The sequence below is a fragment of the Plectropomus leopardus genome, chromosome 11 (genome assembly GCF_008729295.1).
Source record: "Plectropomus leopardus isolate mb chromosome 11, YSFRI_Pleo_2.0, whole genome shotgun sequence".
NCBI classification, from domain to species: domain Eukaryota; kingdom Metazoa; phylum Chordata; class Actinopteri; order Perciformes; family Serranidae; genus Plectropomus; species Plectropomus leopardus.
This window is the reverse complement of record NC_056473.1, coordinates 15,659,031-15,679,158: the sequence shown is the minus strand read 5'-3', so window position 1 is coordinate 15,679,158 and position 20,128 is coordinate 15,659,031. Positions and strand designations below refer to the sequence as shown.

Here is a 20,128-nt window from a genome sequence, read left to right as displayed (position 1 = left end):
CTGTGGCTCACCTAGCAGCAGCAGCAGCGGCAGCGGTCTGCATGTGGGCACGAGCCGGAGCTGAAGCAGCTGGGCCGAACTGCGCAGAGATGCGGCGCACGTAGACGCGACATGCGGACACACCGCCTCACCTCCCCGCTAATATCATGGTTTAAAACACTGTTAAGATAATTTGTGTGTTTGTTTTTGACATGGCGGCGCTGAAGTCGAGGTGAGGAGCAGCTCCGTTGCTCGGTCCGCTCGCCTGCCGGGGAGTGCGCACTTTTTTCTCGCTCTTTTGCTAAGGCAAGGAGCCAACACAGATAAATCCGCTGTTTTTGCTCTCTTTATCGTGTAAGGAATCATGTCGACGGGGCAGGATGAAAGCTCAGTCCGTGTGGCACTGAGGTAAGTCACTAACATTTCTTTTAATTGTCCATCAGCCGCTAAATGCGTAGCTGTGTCTTAATTGCCCGGTGCCACCTGTCAGTCAGTGCCACGGGCCTAGCAAACACCTGCAGGTCAGCAGCATCTGCTGATACACACACACACACACACTGTATCTATAAATGATCAGCCTCATTTCATTTTAGCACGGTGACCCACTTCCAGAAGGGTCCCTCTTGATGCTGCAACCGGCTTTATCGGACAGATTTTCGGCCTGTTTTGTGGTCCACCTCAGCTAAAATTGACACCCTTCCCAAAGTGTGATGCCTATGTTTTGCTAAAAAAAAAATATAAAGCATTACACCCATTGCACAGGTGCACACACATGGCTCTGTCTCTAGCACACTCTGGCATGCTTGAAGAGGGATGATATCATCTATTGAGCTGAAGAAAGACAGAGAGGGTGAGTGAGAGACAATCAGGCTGTGTGTCCTGAAGCCTGGCCTCTCCTCAAAGCCTCCTGCAGAGAGACAGTTAATCAATGAAAGAAGAGCTTCACTGACATCCAGGTTTTAGGAGAAGGACAGTGGACCGTTCAGTGCAGCTACACCTTCCAGTCTGCTCTTTGTTTGTGGAAAGCCCAGTCATGACTGTAGTGATTCAAGCCTGTTCAAATCTCAGACATGTTTGCTTTATCAGTAAATAAGCTTCTTTTCCTCAGAGTACAAACACCTAATGTGCTATTGTGCTGAACTAGGCCGCTCCCACCCAGCTGGTGAGGTGGCACAGTGACAGTGGCATAATGAAAAACCAGTCTCCCCCTCTGTCTCACTAATTCAGGTCCACTCAGACACCATCTGACCATTATGAAATGATAAATAATGGCTGTACTGTTGCGTTCATCTCATCTCTTTCTTCTGCATCCGTCCATCTTCTCCATGCTTGGATTTGCCCATCCAAGCATGGACATCATGTGCTCTTATCCACAAAAGTGCATCATCATCTTGTGTGCGTGGAGCATGTGTGTTCAAAGCTTCCTAATTCCATTTCCCATTTTTTAAGGGGAAAATCCACATTTTCTTGCTGTTCAACAACAGCTATTGGGAATGCAGCTGACATCATGTGACTGCTTTTGTTTTATTCTTAGATACGCTGCTTGTAAAACACCTTTGATGTGACGTCATGTTATGTTGTGTATGTCATGTTCTTCAGCAGAGCTTTGTTTTAGCACAAAACATTTAAGTTGCAATGGCCGATTTCTAGAGATGCCATTTTTGTAGAAATACTTAACAGTCTTATAGGTAGAAATCCACTGTAAAAGAGAGATGGAGAGACAATGTCAATAGATGTGGTTTTGTTTTGAGGAAAGTGGCAAAAGTCATTCAGGGAGTTGTATGAAATCACTAGGCTGCCTAGCTGAACAGGGCTAGAACATAAAATTGTTGAGGGAAAGTTAGTAAACCAAGGTGAATTACAGCACTTAATTACTAAACATTTCCTGCAAGCGATCAGCAAGTCACAGATCAATTACCAGTGTGACCAGTATTACAGCGTGCCGTGTCCCGCTCTGGCGCCTGTGTTGCGGTCAGATTGCTCCAGCAGGTGATCTCCTTGAGCCTTTCTGTTTATGAAGCCGCACAGTTAGTAGAAAAAGACGTCTGCTTGTCACAGAAAAATAACAATACTTGTACTGCTGTAATGCTATACAGTACAATGACCTTGCAGTGAATACCAGACTGTGAAAGTTTAGTTTATATTGAGAACACTGTGGTGTTTTTAACCCAATTCTGTGGGACAACATGAGGCTGCAGTTTGTAGGGGCGGGAAAAATGGATGCACTTATGTATTGCTATTTTTTAATTGATTGTTTAATGCCTGCGTGATGTCATGTCTATCTTGAGAAAAACAAAGGGGAAGTGATAAAGCAGAAAATAGCAGACAATCCAAGAACAGTGACCTTACGAGGGTAGAAAGTCAAATTTAGCCAGCCCAGCACAAACTTCTCGCTTGATCGGCAAACTTTATGTTGCTGCTGTACACAGATTAGACGCAACCTGCTGTAAACCCCGATGCTGGAGTTTGCGCCAGCTGAATTTGAGTTCTTTTCTAATTTGTGCTCTGAAAGCAGGGTAAGGGGGCGAGCGAATCAGTGTGCTGTGCACACCTCTATGATGGAATAAGATTTTACCCAATAATGAAAGAAAATCAGTAGATGATCAGACGGTGTTGATATTGTAGCGGTTGCCTTAAATAAATCAGTGTATTGGAAACATTGCAGGGACCGTCAAGGGCAGCAGTTTAATTCAAAAAGCCTAAATATTATTCATTCTATTGTACATGTAATGTTTATTTTAGCAAATAAGTTAAATTTATTTAATTTAGCAACTTTTACAGAGCAAGGTCGCAGAGATTCAGTAATATGGCTTGTAACATCCGGTCCAATTGATAAATATTTGCCACTTTTTAGCACAGTATATGATGCTGCTGAAATAATAGTCAGACAGACGGACTGACATCAGATGTGCATTGTTTTTGGAAATATGCCTCACGATTGACAGTCACTAGAAGTGTATGATTCAACTTTTTTCCCATGGTCTAGTGTTAAAAAGTAAATAAAAAATGCCATAAATTGTAATTTTCAATAGCAATGCTTGTAGAATAACAATTTTTAAAGATCACAATACATGTCGAATTGGCACCCAAGTATCAAATTGTATCAAATCTTGAGGTAAGCATGTCATCCCAGCCTTAGTGTTGCTGTACTGCACCAGATCTTAGAATACAGATTAAAAACCAAAAGCTAAATTAACGACAGAGCTGAATCAACACCTGTAGTCTACAGAGTCTCCAATTTCAAAAGTATAAGCCAGTTTCCTGTATATGAACGTAATTTGCAAACCAAATCATGACCACTAACTAAAAAATAGCACACAAAATAGATGCTTGTCCAAACTGGGTTATAAGTATGTGTTCAAAATGACTTGCATTTTCTAAGAGTTGTTTCTAAGAGCATGCAAATTGCAGTGAATCCAGTAAGATGTGGATATTTTATGTTCTAGTTCCAGGAACTGAAATTACAGCCCAGATTTTAGCACGCTGCATTTCACTCCAAACAGTTCTTTTTCTAAGACATACCCAGAACAGCACAGTTAAGGTTTTCTTAATTAAGTATTTTAGGCAGTTTCAGATTTTAGACCTCAACTAATAATCTACAATTTTGAAGCATACAGGACATAATGATGCCTGTGAAACCAGTGTTGTAATTAGCACAATGGGGTTTACACATACAGTGGCTTTTCTTCCTGTGTTAGACCCAGCCAGCTGTATTGATGGCTTTGCGGTGGCATGTTTTAACTGCTACCAACTGGCAAAATAGATTGTCGGGACTGGTAACAAGTCTCACCGTGCACGTGCACAACCAGTTCAAATTGGGTGTGACAGCTCTTTCTCTCAGCTGCTTAAAATCCAAATAAACCCAACGAGCTCCGACATAGTTGGGAATGTTCACTCTTCACAGGAGTAGGTCTGTGTCAACAAACTGAAAATGTAATAGAAAGAGTGTGCACTTATCTTTGCATCCAGGGATTTCAACGTGCAGTTTAAGCCTTAATGCTCGATCCTGGATTGGATACTACCTTAGACAGGATTGCTCAAGGAATCAGGGGTCCGCTTGAGGTAGTTTAATCGGTTTAAGACCCTCTCAACAGAGGTCGTGCTGTTCTTTCAAACTTCCACAAAGCAACACAAAGCTCAAAACATTTGCTTTCAGCACGCATTTGAGTCCATAGTATGTGTTTACTCATGCACAGAAAGGGCGAATGGTGCATTGAGAAAGTTCCCTAGCTACAGTGTAAAGACTGTAGTGTAGTGGGCTTATTTGCACAGTACAAGACGTCACAGTAGTTTGTCTTGGGTGTACATTGAGGGGAAGGGCTCAGGTGGAACTGAGGACTTGTTGAACCTGCCTGCTGGGGCGATTACTGCAATACAACAAACATAAAGCAGCAGCTACTATTTATTCCCAAAGCTGTGACACATGAGCAGTGCAGATCATAGTTAGAGGGAGTGACTCGGACTCTCTTTGTATCTGTTGTAACAACTTTGTGTGCTGCAGTTTGGCTGCTGTTGCCAAGCTCATTAACCGCTCGATAACATGAAGTAGCCAAGAAAATCAAAAGACGCATTACATCATGAAAATTCAGTCTCATTCTTTTTGTTTTCCCCCTGTAATAACCTGATTTTGATGCTCAGCTGAGGAGCATAACAATAAAGATAATGGAATTAAATGGGTCCCTAAACCTCTTAAGGCTTATGTTACAGGCCTACTTTAATGTAATGACACGGAGGCATGCAGCAACTGGTGTAAGAGGGTAAGTCTAAGCCCCAGGTTGTAGCTCACAAGCCAGCTGTAGAGATTGGGTTAACGGTGGTAGAAAAAGCTTGTTAAAATGAGCTGCACGATTAGAGCAGATATCTGCTATTACGTTAATGACCAGAACTGGCCTTAACTCAAGATGACAAGAGACAGCAGCTGACAATAGCTGTGGGGGTTTACAGTGCAAACAGAGGCGAGGGGCCTCTCAACTGAGAAGACAAGTGCGGTGCAGAATGACTGAAGAAATTGAGAGAACTCATTCCTTTTCCTAAATGTTTTCAAACTGTCTTAGTAAAGCCTAAATATGCTTATTTTAGTCTTATATTAAAAAAATAGTGCCTGTAAACAACAGACCAAGTTATTTTTGTTAGAAAAATAACCATTTTTAAGCTTTTTGATATAAATCCTGACAAGATACAAGAGCAGGATACTTATTTGAGCAGAAACAGTACCAGTAACACAGGCAGGGCCTGTAGAGGATTGGCAGAGGACCAGTGGGACCTCGGATTCGGGACGTTCAGATGCGTGTTCGTTACCCATGGCATCACCATGCAAACACAAAAGCCCCGACGGGTCTAAAGCCTCTCCAGACCTCATGCTTTGTTCACATCCACTGAACTGAGCCAGTCTGTCAGGAGTTAGCTGCTGACCCATGGTCCTGTGAATCTGTGTGTGTCTGTGTTTGTGTGTGTAGTTTGTGTAATGTGTGTTGGTCTCGAGCTGTTCTCTATTTCCCCCCATTGTTGTTTGGTGTAATACTTATACCGCTGTGTGCAGTTACAGTAAATGTCCACTCTTGGAGCTTCTTTAAAATGAATTCCTTGCGTTAACCACCTGCTGATGGTAAAAGGGGGAATGTGTACTCTGACAGTCCATATGAAACACAATACACACAGTGACAGAGACGGTGACAGAATAATGTAGTCATAAAAATTCAGTGTGAACTGAATCCCTTTATCATATATCGTATATATGTAACTCGTATATATGTAAAAAATAAAAACAAAAAAGCCTCTATTTCTTAGAAGAGCAGTGCTCTTGTGTTGGTGTAGAGTATCAGTTTGGATAACAAACGCAACAATCGCTGTCTATAGTTTTTCCAAATCTACTGTAGTTTAAATCGTCTGCATTCCCTGCTTTGGGTCTAACCTTTGTAATGGCAGGAAATTGAAAAACAACGGAATATATCATACATTTGAAGATGAATATGCATCTGATAATAATAATATGATAAAACCAGAATTAATCAACAACTTTTCTGATCATCACCTTCTAGATGTAGTCATTTTTCAAGCAAAAATTCAAAACAATATTTGCGTTTAGCTTTTCAAATGTCTGGTTTTGCTGCTTTTCATGTCTTCTGCAATATCAAAAACAATCTCTGGGGTTTTTTGTAGGTAAGACAAAACAAGCATTTAGAGGACACCCCCTTTGGCTTTAGGAAACTGAGATATAAAATTTTCTGACATTTTATAGATCAATTAAATTTTTAATTACAGAAAATAATTGGCTGATGAACTGATAATGAAAATAACCTGCGGCCCTATACAGCAGGTGGTAAAAAAAAGAAAATGAGATTCCTCAAATTTAAACATGTAGACAAATGATGCCATTCTTTCTCTATTCTCTATTTTACTGTTAACCAAGATTAGTATTTTCCAATGTCGGGCTGCCCCCTGAAAGTCTGTGACTTCTGGGTACAGTGTGATGATGGCAGGGGATCAGTTGCGATATTCAGTTATTAATAAAAAGAAAAAGAAATAATAAATAGCAGGAACCAGAGTTCATGGTTGTTTTATGTTAGCTGACAACCCTGAATATTTCGAACAACAGTCCAAAGTGCAAAATGAGATTCAACTTGGAACATTCAGCTTTGGGTATAGCCAGAGTATATGATCAATAGTAGTGGATTTTGCACTGTTTCAATGTTCTGTACTGCCACTGGGGAGTCTGGCTTTATTCTTTGTTGCTTTGTCTGGTGCAGAGAGTGTTGGCTCTGACTTTTGTGGTTTGCAACCAGCTCTGCATCCTCACGCTCTCATCAAGATTCTTTTATTAGAGAAATGCCTAGGGGGGAGCTCTCCACATCGCACTGTATTATTTTTCTACACATGCCGCTCGTCTTTTAAGTGTTAGCCAAAGTGTTAAAGTGTTAGCCAAGTTAGCCAGACTGAAGCTATGAATAACACCTACTTTGCCCGCAGTGCTAGTTGAAGGAGAAGTGTGTTTCCAACAAGTGAGCTGGAGCTCAACAGAGGCCAGCTGTGAAAATACTTGGCTCATTACCGTGGAAGATAAACTGACCTTACATCACTTTTTTATGGTACCAGCAGCAGTGCTCTCAAGCTGCCAGACAATATTATTTTATAGTGTGATCATTACCTCAAGTGCAGCAGTTAACTAAGCTTACAGTCCTTCTCTAGTCTATTAATGTAAAAAAAATAGTGACAACTATTTGTTTACAAGTAGCCAGAGCTTGAGGTTTTGTCCAACCAACAGTAAAAAACCCATAGATATTCATTTTACAGTGATACAAAACAGAAAAAGCATCACATTCTCATATTTGAGAGGCTGTTTTTTATCTAAAAATAAAAATAAATAAATAAACCAGTTGTTACTGGTAAATGGGTGTTTGGCTACTAAAAGCAAAATCAATCAAAACTGTACCGTAGTTTTGACAGTAAAAAAAAAGCAATTTTAATCACATTGAACTGTTGAAAAATTAAACAGGCATTTTGCACTATTTTTTTTTTCTTTTTATATCACTTTTTGATAGATGAAATGATTCATTATAATGAAAGTACGTGTTGGTCTCTGTCCTATCTCAGACATTACATTTAACTTCAACAGTTTAATCATACCAACTATATTAGGCCAATAATACATTTCTAATAATCTGTCTTGAAGACAGTTTAAAAATGCAAAATCTTAATTGGACTGGCGATATCGCAGATACCTCAGATATGCTCTCTAATATCACGTTTAATGGGCGCACAGACTCAGCCTGACTCATGAAAAGCTCTCTCCCTATTAACTGCAGAGACAGCCTCCTGACATAAATAACAAGGTGGCAGCTCACAATGCAAACAGAGCTATTTGTGACTGTCTGAGGCCTATTTGTGATGTTCTGCTGGCAGTTTGATGATGGAAGTTAGGTTACATCCACATCCTATTTGTGGCATCAGATCCACATTTAGACCCTCATCCATTTTAGCCGAGCCCCTTAACTGGACAGATCTGTACAGTGAGGAAAAAGGCTGAGCACACAACCTGAGCTGTGCTGGGAGTAAAAACTGAAGCAAAGAAGGAGAAAATGACAAAAAAAAGCACAGTGGGGAAAGGCAGAGGCAGCAGAATAACATATTTGAATGGGCGTGGCGTACATGTAAGCCTCTCTATAATTACTTCCAATTTATTTTGCATGACCAGCATGTGTCCCAAGTGCTACATAATGGGGGGAGGAGAAACAGGAGGAGGAGGGAGGTAATTTATTCTGTGACATAAACGTGTCCACAGGCAGTGTGTGCAGCTCCACAGTTTAAAGCTCTCTGCATTGGTGCAAATGCGTCTGGCAGAAATGCGCTAACTCCTTAGAGGTTGGGATATAGATAACTGAGGTCTTCCAGCAATGCCGCGGCCAGTCGTGAGTCTATTTTGGGGCAAGTTGAGTTTAAGTGTAGGCTATGCTTAGCATCGTCTTGGAATGAAGAGCCTTCTGTCTAGAAAGAGGGTCATGGCGGCTAAACACTGGAAAAGTATCTGGGTTTCACTCAAATTACTGTGTTGCAGGGCAGCCTGTCACCATGACAGAAGTCAGTTACTTAAGATAACTTGAATATCTGATAATTAGAGTCTTGCTGCAGGGAAACTCTACAGAGAAGGCTATAATCCTGCAACAGAACTTGTTCCAACTTTGTTTTGGATGTTTGTGGGGCTATTTTTTTTCCCCTTATGATTTCATTTAATCATTTAGCCTATCAAAAGTTTCCCGGAGACAGAGGAAACATCTTCAAAATACTTGAAAATAATAACATATAGAAGAAAAAAAAAACAGAGAAAAGGCAAGTCTTCACATTTGAGAAGCAAGAGCCAGAAATTGCTCACCATCTTTTATTCAGAACTTTTTTCTGATGATTGAATTATCAATAAATTGACTACTTAACACTTGTAAATCTGGGAATCAAGGGATTGGAGCTAAAACAGGGAGTTAACTAAACCGTACCATTTAAACAAAAAAATGAATGAGGTGATGCTTCTCAGTATTAACTGACTCACCTCCTTGCATCGTTTGAGGAGGACAACGTGTTGACATCATGATGTGTGTGCAGGCAGACACTTGAACAATACAACAACATCTTCACACACTGCTCACACCTTTTGTACAGTGAGGCTGTCAGACACACCTTCCTGTGTCAGGCAGTGTTGCACCTATAATGCAGGCGTGGATTAAACAGTGCTGAAGGCGCTGTATGTAAGTGCCCTGCTTCACCACCTGCTGGCATCATGTCGCAGCTGTGTGAATCTGCATATTCATGAGATGGTGGTAATTTGAATTGTGCTGCAGGTGTGAACACTCAATGTGGGTGGTGTCTTTATTAAATGGCTTGGTGTTGATTGGCCACCCACCGGCAAATAATGGCAAAGATATAAGATCATACATCGGACAGAGATGCGAATGGTTAACTGTGGAGCCGATCTGACTTCCACTTGACCTCGACTGCTGTGTTTACCTAACCTATTATCTGCTATCTGGCTGCCTTGAAAGCTACAGATGGCAGCTGGCTGATGTGTCCCTCACACACACACACACACACACACACACACACACGCACACATGCATAAACACACACATAAAAACAAACAGTCTTTCCACATTTTCAGGCCAAGCTTTTGTGTCGCTGGCCTGTGGTTGACACAGAGATGGGACTACTGTGTCAACACTACATGGTTGAATGACATTGCAGTCCAGGGCTGACTCTGCAGAGCGGGCAGTGAGATGGAATTTGAGTTCATACATGCATTCAAATACATCACACTGTTATTAATTCTGGTATCCTATTATATTTTTAGTGATAGATTTATTTATGTCTGTACTAGTGCTCTGTGCTGACTGTAGGACTGCATGATATACATCATATTGAGATTATTTTTTTACAAATATTGTGATTGTGATGAGTTGCAATTTTAGTGGGAATGGTAATGATGCAATTTTTTTTTGTCTGTACCAAACAAGCATGCTCCCTTATGTCTGGAATATGATTTGTAATGCGAGGCATCACTGCTTTATTCATATGTGACACATTTTACCCTTATTAAAAAGCTGCAGCTCCTGCGATTTGGAAAGTTTCTGCTCCTGTCCATTTCATATCAGATACATTAGGCTTTTAAATGCTGTAGTGATGTAAAGAAAAAAGTGATTAAAAAAAAGTGGTAAAAGGGTTTGACCATAACTCAACCCCATTCAGCCGAGGACCATGGTGACATGTTCCAAATCTGTCTCCCCACTTATTTATTGCAATCTCTCTAGTTTGGGCTACATAATAAAATGCATAAAATGGCCAAAAACTGAAATAAATGTATGTGTAAAAAACACTAAAATAATGAAAAGGCCTATGAAGATTGTGTGTTTGTATCTGTTTTCAGAGAGGAATTCCGGTACTGATATTGTTATTAAATGATACAGCTGGCTAATATTTGAAATGACATTAACACTCGATGCTAGTCTGGTATATAGACAGAAATTCAGCAGCAAGTATAAGTTGCCTGTTATTTGATGTTGTTGACTGGTTTCATTGCTAACGAGTGCTACCTGCTGTTTTTAGACTCTACTGTCATATATATCCTTAGTGCCAGATAACCGTACACAGTAAGAGTTTATTTGTTGTGCTAGATGATCCAAATCTAATTAAACACCTCTCATATTAGGTTTAACAAGTGTGTGTGTGTGTGTGTGTGTGCGTGCATGCGTGTATGTTTGGGTGAGTGTTTCCACTCCTGAAAAGGAAGCATCACTCATAGCACACTGATGTGTCCACAAATAAAGTGCATCAACTGGACTTTTTTTAAATTATGGAAATTATTAATATTACAAATACAGATTAAACTGTTGGTAGCCCGCTCAAATAGCTTTTTCAGTCCACTAGATACATGTTTCTGCAATAACAAATAATTTAAAGTGAGATGAACAAACTGGAAACTTTATATTGTTGGATAAAGAAAATGCATATCATAAAGCGTTGAAAATTGAAGTATAATGATATTATCATGGGGTCTCCCACCACTATATGATAATAGTAATCATAATTTAAAATGAAAGGTCTGTGGCCATGTTCACACTAGGCATTGTTAAGATCAAATTCTGGGACATTTTACACTTCAGTCAGATTTCTTGCAGCAGGTATGAACAGGTGAAGTAAATGTATCAGTACTTGGCGTGACAGGAGATTTTGGGTCGTGGCCCTCATCCAGGCAAACGGCAGGGAAATTGTGTCCAACTTTAATGTTAATTTTGACGATTTTTGTTGGACAGTCAGTGTGAATACACTGTAAAAGGAAAAAAAAGGGGGGGGGGGTGCCTTTGTGACCAAAATATACTCAGTGAGTATAATTAAACACTAAATTTAGGTTTTCAGTGACATTTTAAAATGTTATCATCAGTACTTTTTCTACTTCATTTTCAGTATTTTGAGAAGTCAGCACATTTAACCAGAAATAACAGCTGTTTTGGGGCATACAAGCTGGCTTTATCAAAATTCAAAATTAGATATAAACACCTTTTTCACTGTTTGTATTAAAAATGATGCCTGCGTGCATACAACATGCAGCTAAGAGGAAGACTGAGCCCAGCCCACCTATCAGTTTCCCCTGTCCATGTTGTCAGCTACAGATGATCCCTCCCTGACACCTCCTGTTGCCTCACCCTTCCCCTCCTCCCTGGTAATAATTATAGTGGTCTGCTCCCTGACCCTTGACCTGCAGGAAGCAGTAAAGCCGTTATCGGCGTGCCACAGGGAATTGGCGCAACCTTGTTTGTTTTTGAAAGCACATTTTCGAAAAGACTCACAAGCTCAAGGATCAGTGGGATATCCATGTATATCCAAAGCTTTATTAGAGGAAGATGAACCAGTAAGCTCCAGGAGCAGCAGCAGGGCAGTGTCGGCCTCCACGAACCCGGTGTGCAGATTACAAAACACAGGCCGTGTACCCTGGCAGAGGCCTCGCGCTGTGTCTGCAAACAGGATTCAGTAATCAGGTGGTGGATAACTGAGCTGATGAGACCTGTGTTTACAGCTTTGATTGTTCACTGTCCGACTTGTACTTCCGCAGGACAGGATGACAAAGCACTTATTACTTAGGACATGGACATTTTCTGATACAAGCCCAAGTATGATATCTGAATTTTGCTAAAGAATACTTTTTTGATATCTTGCTGATGAACTTCAGCATGTTTTTCAACAAACAAATCCAATTTTCTTAAGAGTTCAAAAACCAGCTCAATACTTTTCAAATAAAATACAGTCTAATTACAAATTACTGATTACAAATCTGACAACGCCCTTGATGCCATTTTTAATTGCTGAAATATCTTTTGATCCTCTGTCCAACAGACCATATTTGAGTCACTCAGTACATAAAGGTATTCAAGTTTGATACCCTGCCCTATTCATGTTATACAGAGCTGTCTCTTGGAGCAGGTCTGTGGGACTAAGGTCAAGTCACACGGCTTTAAAAAGCACATTGCAATTCAAGATTCAGGTCTTTCATATGACCATTAAATAATACGATTTTAATGTTTTCCTTTCAACACTGTTTTCATACTGCTATTGTTATTTGTGCTTAATGATTACCTTCTTGGGTTACCTTTCTGTCACTACTGGATTTGTCAATTATTCTTTTTTTGTACCTTTTTATAAGTCAAAACTTGAGAATTAAACATTTTCTGTAGGGAGGAAAGTCTTTAGTAAGTCAAGTCTCACTGCAGTCAAGTCCAAGTCAAGTCTCAAGTCCTTATTCTGGTCACTCAAGTCTTCACCTCTGTTTAGGAAATGTTTGGTAGCATGTTTTGATATGAGAACATAAAATATTGGAATTCTCTTTGTAGTTGTGAGCTGTCATTTTTGGGTGTCTGGTAATAAGGGTATTAATGATATGCCCTTTATGACATTTCTGTGCAGGACTGTTCTAGTTTCAGTCATTTACGGTTGTTAAACGTTGTAGGAAGGATTTGCAGAGTTGGGTTTTGGTTTCCTCTCGCTCTCTGTCTGTCAGACGGACACAAGCTTTTACCTGTTTAAAGAAAAAGGCCATGCACTGATGTCAGATTTTAAAGTCTGTTGCCAAAACAACCTCTGTTTATGTTGAAGTGATTAGAAAAATATTTCTGGACTTCTAGGTTTGTGTTACTGGATTACACAGAACCATCTTACTTTCCTAAGGGTTGTGGCATGAAGACGTTTGACGGTTTAAGAGGCATATTTATTTTTTCTCTTTTTTTCTGAATTGAGGACCTAGGGGTTCGGAGTTTTGTATATTTTTTAAGTACCTTCACACCTTCATTTGGGTTAGTTTGATTTCAGATCTGCATATTGGGCTTATTTCTAGCATTTGTTATTTGGTCATTGCTATTATTTGAAGAGATTCTGACAATTTTTATTTTATTCATAGATTGAGTGCAAGTGCAGACACTGAAGACGGACTTTACTATTGACCCAGGGGTAACTATTTTCCAACTCAGCTTTGGGCTACTTAATATTTCATATCCTCTAAATGTAAGCTTTTTAACCCAGAAAAATTTGGCAGCTTTTTGCAAGGAAGGCCTGGCTAAGTGGTTACACTCTATAAAAGTTAAAATTATCCCAGTGGGTAAAGAATAATTATATGATAAACCCCTTTTGATGCTTCAGTCACAGGAATGGAGGCACAGAGAAAATGCTGAGCCTGATTCAGCGGTTGGGTTACCGTGAATTAACCTCATCCTGAAGTCTGTGACGGGTGGCAGGATGCTGAGCGAGTTCGTCTCTCTCTGATGCCCCTCCTCCTGGCATCTTTTAGTCGGCCAGACCAGCTTTATATCCTGCTGGGATCGGATTATGACTTTAATTCTCCGCTTCCATTACCGGTCACCATGGCAACCCCATCCTTTATGTCACGCACAGTACGGAGTATTTGTGCTGCACAGACATGAAAACGTATTAGGAAATATTGAATCTCAACAGATATGAAGTTACAAGGTTTTATCAGTGATGGATGTGTTTCTCACTGAGGCACAGATTGCGTGTGCTTGTGGTTTTTCCTGCAGCTCGTCTGTGGTCTGGAGTTCAGTTTAAAGTAGACGGTGCTCTGAGCTCTTTGTCTGCTGCTGTAGGTGGTCCTGTCTGGCTGAATGGGCAGAGCATGAAACCACTTCTAGCAGTGTCTAAAAATGTACCTTCTCATTGGACTGCAAGGCACTTTAAAAGCATCCACTGAAGCCTCACAGGACCGTTGTTTTGCATTTATCCTGCATTGTAATAAGTTCTATTTGGGCCAAAGATTCCTTTATTTCTTGATTTTTTTTTGCCAGGGAGTAAAATTTGAGGCTGTAGCCAAACTGCAGTAGTCAGCAAACTTGTTGTGAAAGCCATGACTTTTTATTAATGTCCATTTCTGTATATTAATACCCAGCTTCTGCACAGTGAGGTGCCTCACTCGTCTCAAAACACACACACACACACGCTTTAAGTCTTTCACTGTGTGGTGAAACCCAAATATCTCTCCAGCTCCCACAGTGTTAAGTAGTTCTCTGCACACAAGCCCCCATTGACATACACACCAGCTGAGTACTGCCACACTAATCCCTGTACTGCTTAGGTGATTCCTTGCATATAATTGTATATGCAATACAACTGCCAGCATGCAGTGTCTTGATATGATGACAGAACAAACAGTATAGTATATTATAGTACTCTTCAATTATGATGCTAATCATTAGTTTGTTCATTTTGTGTAAATGCTGTGGCAATGTTTAAACTTAATAACAAAGTTGCAATGAAATGCTATTAAAAAATATGATTTATAAAGCCAGACCTCACCAGAATAGTCTGTCATACTTATTCCTGTGTTTCCTGCCTGCTTTTAATATGGCTGTAGCCTTTAGAAGTTTTTGCCAAACTTTTTCATGAGAAAGACCAGTAAAACCTGTCTTATACGGCAAGTGAGCACTGACACAATCTGTAGATACTTCCTCCCCACTACCTTTCCAATTAACGCAGCTTTTGCAGTAATTTCACAGACGTAACAAAGTCTTTTTGGAACTATGACCTTGCTTTTGTTGTTCTGAAAGTCCTTGTCTGGGGTTGCATTTATCACCTGAGTTAACTTGTATTTACTTCAGTGGTTTCCAAAAGGCCCTGAGGCTTGCATGTTTGCCATCTTAAGGATAGTGATTGACAGGAAGAGTAACACAAATGAAAGCAAAGGGCTGCAAAGACAATTAAGTACATGTTTCTGTAATTTGCAACTTACCTGACCAGTTCTGAATTGTCCTGGTGTAGTAAACTGAAAAGGTTTAAACCCCACCCTTCTGTCACATGATGTCTTGTTAAAAATGATTTTATGACATGCTCACTGGTGAATGAAAGGTGAGAACCAGTGAAAGCTGACAGCCTTGGAGCGATCACCTGCCCTCTCCCCTCTGCCTCACTACAACAACTGCAAGGAGACATGTTGTATATGCCGACCTGCAGTGTCAGGCAATGAGCCAAGTGTGTGACAATACACACACACTTTTTCTCATTCTCTCTCTCTCTCCCTTTCTCTCTCTCTCTCTCCTTCTCTCTTTCTCTTTCTCTTTCTCTCTGTCCTTCACATGGGCTTAATTGTCTCCTCTGTAAAGGACAGTGAGACGTTATGGTTAAAAGTCGAGTGGGCAGCCCAGTGGCAGGTGACATCATCCCAAGTAGCCGCACTGCTGCTCTCAGCAAAATCTCTCACATAAAGATCTGGCCTGTTTACTCTCCAGCCTGCAGGACACCACTGGGAGTGGAGCTTTAGCTTTTGTGTGCGTGGCTTTGATTTTTGGCTGTGTGTGCATGAACAAAGGTTGCTCTGAATCTTTTTTCTCCTCCTTTCTATCTAAGCAGTAGCCAGGTTCTCTGCAGTACGGCTCTATTCTTCTGCAGACACCGATGAAGTTTGTGCACAAACAAAAGCACTGTGAAAGAATCAGAGAAGTGGATTTTTTTAATGCAGTGCAATAAAAAGCAATAGAGATACATATATTTCCAAAATATTGACATAATTCAGTGTTAGAGGCACAATTTCTTTGTCTTTGTCCTTACATTGAAACATGAAATATATCATCAGAGCTGATAAGAATGAGAGTTTATTGGCTAAAAAAATGTGTTTTCTTTGTCTTGTATGCAAGAATACCATTTATTTAGTTCTGTCTATCTGTTCCACACCCTTAAATCTCTTATTTTTTGCAACATTTAGATAATTAACTTACTGAATAAGAACTGTAGCTGCAGAGGAAGCTGGAGGGAGTTCACAGACTCAATCTCAGATAGGCACACTCTCACACATCAATATATCCTTCACCCTGATGATTTATTGAGTGCAGTGAGGAGGAGGTTTGAGGGGGGTCAGAGGGATTGGGGGGTGAGGCAGAAGGTTTGGACATGCTCCAGTGTTAAGCTATAAATTAAAGCAAAGCATCTATAACTACAGGTAAGAGGAGAAATAAGTATTTTTTATTTTTTGGGTGAACCGTCCCTTTAAAATAGAGCCTCAAATGTCTGTTTTTGTTGATTTGGATCCTGGTATTTGTATGTGAATCGGTTACTGATGGTCATACATCATGTCTCCGATTCAGAGATGCCATGACCCTTGACCCTCACGTTCACCTGAACTCCGACCTCAGCTCCTCCACTATAACACTCAAAATCCAGACTCCTTAAATAGATGAGTCACCACAACTGTTTTCATAGCTCTTGTGTGGATAAAGTAGAGTTCAGTTTACTGTTACTGTTTTTTAAATTTTTTAAAAAAAATTTTAATATCAAAATGTTCCCGTTTTCCCCACACACATAAATCCAAAACCACAGAATGCTTACGTTAGATTTTTTGCCATTTGTTTCCCTTTGTAACATAGTATTATTCACCTGTGCTTTTTAAAGAAAATCTTGTTAACTAATAATAACTAGACATGGAGGAATAGCAAGAATATCTTAGTATTAATAATTTCATTTGAACAACAAAAATGTAAACGCAATATATTCTTTTGATTATTTTAGACTAAAACCCTCTAATATTAATGTTTGCATCAATGAGAAACAAATCTACACTCAAGCCCTGCTGGTACAGCCAGAAGTCTCACTGTACATGCAGATGAAAAAAGAGCAAAATAAGAAAAATCCATCAGAGTCCCGGGTGTGAAAGTGCTGTGGGAGAGAAACAGACAGGATTACACACCCAATTAGTGAGCTAAATGGTCTGAAACAAAGACCCCCCTCTTGTGGTTACTGGAAAGGATTAGATTTCTGAAACACTTTCAGTCCATGAAAACATGGAATTGGTTAAAAAATAAGATAATTGATTTCCTGACTGGGGTCACATTTACTGTACATTTCAACAACATTATGAGATCCAAACAATAAAACATAAGCTCTGTGGACCAACTGAGAAGGATTAAAGAGATTTGTTTCTTTGTCTACTCTTGTTTACCGCAAGATTGTATGACTTTCTTTTGAAAATCACATCCAAACAGCTACTTTCACTCATGCCTGAAGGCTAGTTAGTTATACTGAGGACATATCACAGATATGTCTGATTGTCCAGGCTTTTTTTGGCTGAAATGATAATCCACTACAAAAAAATCTTGTCTTGTGATCACAAGACAGTCAGTCATTATGGCATTTGTTGGTGGTTTTTGTGTCAGGAGCTGTTAAACACAATGGAAAACACTGTTGTGTCAATAACCAGATTAGTTAAATTAATAAAAATTTAAGTCACATGAATCATGTAACATGACTTTGGTGAGATGTGCACCTAATTTACATAATCCTACATTTTATTTCCTTGTTGTTCTAAAGATAGTTTTGAAAACAGAATTGATGCAAATCTTTCATGTCTAAAAGTGCAGCAAAGGCTTCAGCTCCAGGTCTGACCACTTCACTTGTGTAAAGCTGCTGAAAATGTCCAAATGTATGTTTAAAAAAACTACCAGCTGCTACTTTATAATGAGGTTTCAATGAATACTGACAAAGCGTCTTGACGTGCTGAGCTTCCCATTCTTGGTATTCAGCAGTGCTTTGTCTCACATGATTTACTATGCTCATATGTTTACATTTTTCAATGCAATTTTTAGGCGGCCAATAAATGCCTTATAGCTCTTTTCCATACTCTTGTGCTGGCTTGGCTTGATGTGGTTTGACTTGTCACGTCAGCCTAGCACAAGAGAGATTTACGTCTCCATGCAGCGGGGCTACCCACTTGAAAGTGTGTCTTAAACTACAGTTGTGTTTATGAACCTACAGAATGTTTTTCTGTAAGACAAACACTCCTACAAGCATGAAGTTGGTTGGAACAATACTTACAGCAAACAAAGCTAAACGAACAATCAATTCCAAGGTGCAGGTCACTGTCACTGATATTAACATATATGCCTACATACATATGATCGTACAAACATATCGTATATGTCTCACATGTCTCATATCACACATTTACCTATAGACACATTTTTTTCTTGTGTGTGCGTGTGTGTTTGTGTCTGTCTGTGTGCGTGTGCGGTTGCATCAGATATACATCTGCTGTATAGTAATATAAGATTGCTTAAGGACAATGAAAAAGTTAACAAAAATATTATTTTAAAGACAGAAAAATATGTAAAGAGAATACTGGCAGTTTGCATTATCAGGTTGAAATTCATATACATTTTTAAGTACTTGTAGATCCAGACATCACGTAAGTGTACGCCATGCAGAAGAAACAAATGGAATGGTCAAAGCTGACACACTGACATTTTAGATGATTGATTGCTGATTGATTTACAACATTAACTCATGAGTAACACGCACAAAAACTTTCCAACTTAGCTGGTGGTCTTTTAAACAGCACAGTGAATAGGATTATTGCAACAGAGGTATAGGGCTGTTTCTGATGTTGGTCATCAAAGGAATTTGAAGTCAGGTACCCTGAAAATGAATGTTACAACACTGTGTCATGAAAAACAGCTAGTAGAAAAATAAAGAATAGTTTGCATTTTAAGGTTGTATCTTTCACCTTCACCCACTCAGGGACTTATTTTGTGTAGTTATTTGCGGACATGTCATGACCTCCAGGCAGGACGTTACCTCTCCTCCCTCGCCTCCGTCCAGCCGTGTAATCCTGCAGTCATGGCGTTGGTGTCAGCGCTGGGATCCAGTGTCACCCAGACAAACACAATGGCCGCACTGTGCTCCCCTCACAGCATTGTTCTCCCCCTGAACATGGAGGCACAATGAGGCCCTTATACACACAGGACAGAGAGGCTGGCAGGCCCGCTGTCAGGTGCTTTTCTTCCAAGCTTGTTTGTGAGCTGAACCCATGAGGAGTGTTTGTTTGAAACGACAGAGCGATACTTTCTGAAAAATTGGCCCACTTGGTCACAATTAACCACAGTGTGAGGAGCACATAGATGCTGATGTGATGCTGCTGTGTTACCCATGAACATTTGACGTTTACAGTTATCCTGGCATTGCATTAATCAGTTATTTTGTTCAGTTGTGGTGCTTGAGGTTTAGGATTGATAACGACTACATTAGAGTATATTTAATAAAGAATGGGGTTAAAAGAAGAAGAGCTCAGTTTCTTGTACCAAAGTAGATTTCCACACCCGGAGCCTGGAAGACACTGAATCAGTACATCAAACTAACGCTTTACTCCCTACAGACCTTTTCCAGAAAATGAGTCCTCATGTTCTCATCATTTCTAACCAAGTCGCACTCCACGGAACGTCTGGAGGGACTGAAACATTATTTGATGTACTGATTCAATAATGTCTTCAGTGTAACAGTGTAGGGAGTCTCCTTTTGTACAAGATACTGAGATTCTCCCCAGTGTGCATAGTAATGGATTTTTTTCCTGCTAAAAGGACAAAGAGAGGCTTCTCTTCTCTTAAACTTAACAATGTTAATTTGAAAAATTGAAATGAAGATATATATCACAATATCGCACAGTTTGGTAAAATCTCATTACTTATTGTTGCAATGAACTGTATGTATCTTTTGTTATGCTTTACATCGATCAGAACTCATTTTTAGTTTTTAATTGCAGTTTGCATGAAATCATTAACTTTTTTTATAGGAAATTTATAGGAAAACAATCATTTTGTCATATGACATAGCATAGACTGTATATAAAGACACA

At 39.8% G+C, this 20,128-nt stretch overlaps 1 protein-coding gene across 7 annotated transcripts in view; it reads left to right on the top strand.

Annotated features, from left to right (window-relative positions):
• Positions 1-20,128, top strand: part of kif21a (kinesin family member 21A) — a 60,513-nt gene continuing 40,385 nt past the window's right edge. For all 7 annotated transcript variants that reach the window (XM_042495779.1, XM_042495780.1, XM_042495777.1 and 4 more), the window contains exon 1: positions 1-387. In XM_042495779.1, the coding sequence (XP_042351713.1) occupies positions 344-387 (44 nt within the window). In that variant the 5' untranslated portion in view covers positions 1-343. The remainder of the gene's footprint in view (positions 388-20,128) is intronic.